This window comes from Triticum urartu, chromosome 1A, assembly GCF_056163025.1.
Source record: "Triticum urartu cultivar PI428250 chromosome 1A, HENAU_Tu73, whole genome shotgun sequence".
In the NCBI taxonomy this organism is placed as follows: Eukaryota; Viridiplantae; Streptophyta; class Magnoliopsida; order Poales; family Poaceae; genus Triticum; species Triticum urartu.
Genome location: NC_141873.1, coordinates 580,791,820 through 580,799,091, shown reverse-complemented (window position 1 = coordinate 580,799,091; position 7,272 = coordinate 580,791,820). Strand labels below are relative to the sequence as shown.

The 7,272-nt window shown below is 50.6% G+C and overlaps 1 protein-coding gene and 1 pseudogene across 1 annotated transcript in view; both read right to left on the bottom strand.

The window, feature by feature from the left end:
• Positions 1 to 3,863: 3,863 nt before the first annotated feature.
• The window catches only part of LOC125516946 (uncharacterized), a 34,817-nt gene continuing 31,408 nt past the window's right edge, over positions 3,864 to 7,272 (bottom strand). The window contains exons 4-5 of the mRNA XM_087533189.1: positions 4,310 to 4,976; positions 3,864 to 4,152 (exon numbers count right to left, since the gene is read on the bottom strand). Of these exons, the coding sequence (XP_087389315.1) occupies positions 3,864 to 4,152; positions 4,310 to 4,976 (956 nt within the window). The remainder of the gene's footprint in view (positions 4,153 to 4,309; positions 4,977 to 7,272) is intronic.
• LOC147993029 (uncharacterized) lies at positions 5,247 to 7,073 on the bottom strand (annotated as a pseudogene).

Genomic DNA, 7,272 nt, shown 5'->3' with positions numbered 1-7,272 from the left:
ACGTGTGCTAGAATTCGGAGGTGCCGTAGTTTCCGTGCTTGATCGGTCGGGCCATGGAGATGTACGACTACATCAACCAAACGCTTCCGTTGTCGATCTACAAGGATACGTAGATCACACTCTCCCCTCGTTGCTATGCATCACCATGATCTTGCGTGTGCGTAGGAAATTTTTTGAAATTACTACGTTCCCCAACAGAATATGCCTCCATGTTGCTGCCTTCCATATCAGCATCAATCCCAGCAGATTCTGGAGTTGCTGGTTCGCTTATTGTCTGCTCTCCAAGGCTCCCAGCTCCTGTGCTTGCATTTGTTCCAGCACTATGTGCACTTGTTCCACCACTGGGCAAGCTGTTGTTTGCGCTGATTGCCCGAGCACATGCAATTTGGCCTGGTAGATTAGTGGAATATTACATGATAAGTAACAGTTTTTCATCATGGTAGTTTTCTGAAGATTCAGTGAATGTATCTTTCTTTTCTGCCTAAACAACCCTGGTAATTTGCATACTCTGAACCTGGTATTATGAGTGCACCAATGCTGGTAATTTACAAACCCACTTCAAAAGTAAAGCATTCTTTCTGCCTAAAAAATCCTGGTAATTTGCATTTTTTAGACCTGGTAATATGTGTGCACCAATGCTGGTAATTTTCAAACCCACTTCAATAGTAAAGTATAAGACTGGGTTTTTTATTCCATGATAATATGTAAACAGTAATGTTGGTAATTTTACCTGTCCCCATGATGTTTGGGTATGCTGAATTGTTGCTTGGTGTGCGCGCTGCATCGCCTTCTTCATGCATTCTACCTCCTCCTCCATCCTCTGCATTATCTCCTCCACTAGCATCCATTTATCTACTCCTACTTGATTTGTTTTTACGTTTGCACGTTAGTATACATTTACACGTGTTCACTCTTTTTTTGAAACTTATTGTTTTGTTTACTCTCTACATAGGTGTTTGAAGGCAAGAATCGCAGGGGTGATTGGGAAGAACACTAAACAGGACAATTTACAGTACAACATGAGCATCTCCATTAAAAGGCAGCACTTTTCTTTATCCAATGTTAGTACTTAGCTGAAGTGGATGATAACTTTTACTATGTACAGATTGATAACTTGTTTACTTCATGTAGTGTAACATTCTTGTAGACTGAAAAATGAATCTTTTTTGTAATGCATCTTCCATTGTATGAGAGAATGATTTTTGTGGTCAATAAAGGTTCCTCTTTCCTATATTTTGTCTTTATTTTTCCATGATAGACACAAAATCTATGTTTAGTGTAGCAAGGGAATGGGGTATTTTTTGGGTACTCTGTTTTGTTGCATAAAGTTGGTAACAAAAACTTGGGGGGGGGGCTGGTAATTTTGCACTTAGTTGATTGGTAAGTCACTGCAATAGGCAAAATTATGAGAGAAGTCTGCTTATTCTGTTTTCTAGAGGTGAAAGGATGGTAATTTTTGCACAGATTGGGAGGGGGGTGGGGTGGGGGTGGGTAAGTCTTTGTGTTAAGCAGAATTTTTTGGAGATTTTGGATGAGTCTTTGATTCTTACTAGGGTGAGGTGATGTTGCCTGGTGATTTCTTCGCCTATCCCTGGTAATTTCCACCGCTTCCCTGATGATCTGGAGGAGGGGTAGGTCTTTGGTGTTGACTTTGAGCAGCTGTGTAGGGGGGAGGGGCGGGTGGGTGGTGGGGAGGGGCGTGTGGGTGGTGGGGAGGGTGAGAGAGGGTATATACTTATGTGGAAGGTAAGGAGGGTGGGGGAAAGTTGTGATCTAGAAAGTGCGTCGTGGGGGGGGGGGTGGCATTTTCTGTTGGGCCTTATACAGCGATCGGCCTGGTGTTCTAGCGGGGTGATCGGCCTGGTTAGCTGGCGGGGTGATTGGCTTGGTTAGCTGGCGGGTGATCGACAGGTAAGATAAATTTTCTATCGAGCACACTATTGCCAAATATTACTGTCCACAAACGAAAAATGTAAAACTACAAATAATGTAGGCCTCAAAGTCTAGCCAAACGGCAGACGCGTGGTTAAGCCGTTTGTAACTCTACCAACCCGTTGAACAAATTTCCTACTTCTCTAACGGATCCCTTATATCTGGTTAGTTAAGTAAAGATCTCGGTTTACTTTTCTAATCTGTACCTACACGAACTATTAAAATCGTTAAGTGAGTAAAAAAAATTACTCTTCGGTATCGCAGACTCCTAAGTATACTCGGCCGCCATCCAACCGAGTAAAAGTTGCGACCTCTTTTCCATGCCCCCAACCCCCACTGCATCGTTGCTGTCGGCGACTACCCACCGTCTTCGCCGCCTTCCTTTGCCATCACTGCCCGAGTCCGAGCCGCCCTTGTCGAGCTGAAAAGTCACCACCACCACATCAACCCTGTCGCCAGAAAGCACCTCGGATCTTCATCCTCGTAGCCTCATCCGCACCTCTTTGTGCTTGGCTGGTCACCTCCACGCCCCGCCGACCGCTAATATTGTCTCAGCATCGCTGGTCGGCTGTTACACCTCCGTGGCCTTGCAACTGTTCGACGGTTTACCTAGGTAAGTTAAAAAAAACATTTTTGCCTCATTTTTTCCTTTTTAACTTTTTTTGTCTCATTTTTTCTTTTGTCAATTGAATTCAACCAAATCACATACATTGAAGATGAAGAGGCTGATATAGATGATCTTCAAGGACTCTTCATCATCGAAGGAGGAAAAAGAAGATGACAGTGACTTCGAAATGGTTGTTGGCATGATCTTCAACGATGATATTCGGCGATTGAGGAGAGGATCACAATTTGACTGCACACAACTCAACCGTGATAGAGCGTAGGGCCATGCCAAGCTTATGAGAGATTATTTCGATCCTCACCAAACAAGCAAGGGGGGGGGGGGGGGGGGGGGGGGGCGCCGGTGGGGCTAACCCCGCGCGGCGGATTCCACCACGAGGCCGAGGATTCGCTGGGTTCCAGAACGAAGGCGACACCCCATCTGTTCAGCAGCTCCGCTGGGATGTGATGTAGCCCATCTTCCATTTTACCAACCCCTTGAATCCGCTGGGATGGGAGGTTTTGTTTGCGACTGTAGGTGATGGACATGTACACATGCTGGGGTGTACATGCCCATCTTCCATTTTACCAACCCTTTGACACTCCATCTCGCGAAGCAACCACATACGTACGTACATGACAGTTGAAATCTGAATCTGGATTTTGTTTGCTATTGCACGTGAGGAAAAGCGTAGAGAAAAGAATAAGATATGAACACAGTTTTGCAGGTGGTTAAAGTAACTTCTTTATTTACAACCAAATCGAATTTCAAAAGTAACAAATATGAGCACAGCTAAAGTATCCCGCTCTTCGATTTCACCGACCCCTTGAATCCGAACCTATCTGGGATGCAGACTACGGTTCTGTTTGCGACTTGGGACTGTAGGTGCTGAAACAATGAACATGTACATATGTTGTCAGTATTCAGTAGTGAACGGCACCCACATGCATGTCAGTTGAAATTTCTGAACCATGCTATGCTTTACAGAAAGAAAAAAAAGGAAAATCTGAATCTGGATTTAAGACATCGAATCCTCAGTCTGGTTTTTTGCTTGCAATTGCAGGTGAGGAAAAACATAGTAGAAAAAAAAAGAACAGTGAAGAAAGTAAATATGAACACAGTTTGCAAATCGATGAAGTTATTTCTTTACAGCCAAATTGAATTCCGAAATTCAAAGTAAAAGCAATAGCATTGGAGATTTTTGTCCAAACTCCAAGCCCTCCCACAGTGGAATTACTCCACTCCACAAATTAAATCACAATGCATAAACAAAAACAAACAAGACACAAATCACAAATGTTTCCCTTTTCATCCATCTTTCTCCTCATCAGTGGCTGGTTGGCGGATGCTCTTCTAGAACTGCATTGGCCTTTGGTTGTTCGACTCTTCCGTAGAAAAGAATGTAGGCCTGACACTCCAGTACCTCCTCTAGCAACACCTCTGTGATGCTCTCGTCGCTTGCACGAAACCACGTGGGAGTGCCACGGCTCTCCTGCTGCTGGCATCCAATCTGGCTTGCTCTCACATAAGCAAAAAAGTGTCCGTCACACAACCTTGGTCCACTGTGTACAATGACAGCAACCAGACAATACTTGTACTCGTCATCCTCCACATGTCTGAAAATTAGAGCAAAAATAGTGGTCAGAACTTTTTTTCTTGAATTGAAACCATAAAAAATGTTTTACCCACTAAAATATGACATTTAAAGAAGCTAAAATCTTCACGCACAGAAAAACGAGAAGCTAAAATCTTAGCTGTATTAAACTATTATACCTAGGGTCCATGAACTTTATTATATCAAGCGTATCCTGAAAGCTCACGCGGTCTTCCAACTTGTCTGGCCTATCTGCGTGGGAATAGTCAAATCTCTTCAGTTGAATGGTTAGTAAAGGTGCAGCCTTGCTAATGCGATACTGTACTGTTGCATCTCTGTATATCCTGTCTTCTTTTTTCAGATTGTTATGGCACTGTTCCATTTGATTTGCATAGTCATCATGCACCTTTAGTTTTCCGTTGTTCTGATCTGTTGCTCTTACTTGTCTATCACTATCAGCTAGATGGCTACACTCCTCCTTCCCGTATGTTTTGTTGTCCGGCTGTTCAGGTTGTCCATTGTTGACTGTTGTATCTTCTTGGTTCAAAGAGGTATTTCTAGCGGCAGAAGCAGCTGAACAGTCCATGCAGTGCCAATCCACGATCACTCCAGCGGCATATAAATCCAAACAGTCATCGACTGATGCAGGCTTCTTTGTTGGTATTGCCAAACTGAGATTAAGGTCCTCAGTGGTAACTGATGTGTGCTCACATTCTTTACTGGAGACATGTTTATCAGCCTGGCAATGGAAGAGTGACTCAACTATTGTAGGTTCCTCATTGTTCAAACCATCTAGCAAGGAACCAAGCATGTTGTTGCTGTCTTCCATCACGCCAGGTCTGAAATCTGAATTTGGTAGAAACTAGGGTTCTATCCGGTCTAGGGCGTAGCCTGTAAGGGAAGGAGGGAGGAGGGAGGAGGAGATTGCGCGGCGGCCGGCGGCCGGGCGCCGTCCTTGCGGCTGGTGCGACGGCGGCGGACGCAAGAGGCGGCTAGGGTTTAGGTCTCCCGGCTCCCTAAGGGAAGCCGAGCAAATATTGATTGCTTCTTACTTGATTAGATTGATACATCCCCTCTCCTTATATAAAGAGGTTTACTTGACTCCTAAGCAAACGATCCTAATACGATAAGATAATTGGGCTAAGCCCCTAATAATGATTAAGATACTTGGGCCATAACCCACTTGGCTAAGCCCCTAATATGCTGGTCATAACACTTCTCCCCACCTGCACAAACAGCTCGTCCTCGAGCTGTAAGGTGGGGAAGCGCTTGCTGAACTCCTCGAGGTGATCAACCAGCGTCAAACACCTTCGTGACAGTTGGGGCGGCAAGGTCGGCGGCGACGACGTCCTCCGAAATGTAGTCTGCAACCTCCAGGTAGAAGAGTCGTGGGCAGGCGTGGCCGGGCGTGTAGGGCTCGTCGCAGTTGAAGCACAACCCTTGGCGGCGACGCTCGAGTAGCTCGACCGAGGTGAGCCGGCGGAACGGGCGCGCCGCGGTCGCGGCGAGGGGTGCCGCGGAAGCCTGAGCAGGCCGACCCTGAGTGGGATCTGGCCAGGGTAGCGACCCAGTGGCCCGGGACGGTGACTCCTGCTGGACGGCCACCGCGCGGCGCTCGAATGCGCGGGCGTAGTACATGGCCGTCTGGAGATCCTGGGGTCCCCGAAGCTCCACGTCCACGCGAATGTGATCCGGAAGTCCACCGACAAAGAGGTCGGCCCGCTGCTGCACCGTCACGCCGGACGCGTGGCATGCCAGGGCTTGGAAACGGTCGGTGAAGTCCTGAACCGTGGAGGTGAAGGGAAGGCGGCCTAGCTCTGCCAGGCGGCTCCCGCGGATCGGGGGCCCAAAACGAAGGAGGCAGAGCTCGCGGAAGCGCTCCCAAGGAGGCATGCTGCCCTCGTCCTGCTCAAGGGCGTAGTACCAGGTCTGTGCCGCGCCATGGAGGTGGTAAGAGGCGAGCCAGGTGCGCTCCGAGGCGAGGGTGCGCTACCCGCGAAAGAACTGGTCGCACTGGTTGAGCCAGTTGAGGGGGTCCTTCGTGCCGTCATAGGTGGCGAAGTCGATCTTGGCGAACCGCGGCGGTGTCTGGGTCGGAGTGCCGTGTTGAGCTGGCTCGGAGGCGCGGAGCAGCGAGGCGGGTGGCGCCTGGTCGGAGTACTCCGGGTAGGGACCCGCGGAGCCGGATGGCCCGCCGAACTGCGGAAACGGGGTCGGCTGCTCTGGAGCCGTGGTGCAGACTGGCGATGGCGAAGACCCAGCCGCCCAAGCTGGTAGTGGCGACGGGGAGGGCGGGAACCGTACTTGGTGTATCGGCAGGCCGGCCGGTGACGGCAGTCCGGAGCTGGGCAGAGGTGGTGCCTGGAGTTGCAGCGGCTGCTGTGGAGAATGGGCGGACGCGGCGGTAGCCGCGGTGGCAGTAGGGGGCCACTGCGGCCAGAGGGGAGCCGTGGCTGGGGGTGGCTGCAGGTGCAGCAGCGGCGGTGGCAGCCCGCTGTGGTGCCCCGCCTGGAACGGCAGCAACGGTGTCCCGCCAATTGCAGGCGCGCCCTGGGACGGCCACGGCAGCCAGAGCTGGGCTGCGGCTGAGGGCGGCTGTAGGTGCAGCAACGATGGGGGCCCGCTGGTGTGTCCCGCCTGGAACGGCAGCAGGGGCGTCCCGCTCGGGCCAGACGTGTTCTAGATCGGCCAGTGCAGCGCCGGATGGCTATAGGTGGGGGGCGCAGCCGGCGGGGTGGCGTGCGGGCCGGCCAGGTACAGGGTGATGCCCTGGACGGCCGTCATGAGGTCCCGCAAGGTGCTGGACATCTCCTCCGGCGTGAAGACGGGGATCGTTGACGGCGGCGCGGAGGTGATTGGGGCCGGCGGTGTTGGGGACCCGGCCGTGGTCATCGGGGCGGTGGTGATGATGGGCAGCGGCGGCGTGGGTGGGGATGACGACATGATCGAACCTGAGTCTCTCGATACCAAATTGGTAGAAACTAGGGTTCTATCCGGTCTAGGGCGTAGCCTGTAAGGGAAGGAGGGAGGAGGGAGGAGGAGATTGCGTGGCGGCTGGCGGCTGGGCGCCATCCTTGCGGCTGGTGCGACGGCGGCGGACGCAAGAGGCGGCTAGGGTTTAGGTCTCCCAGCTCCCTAAGGG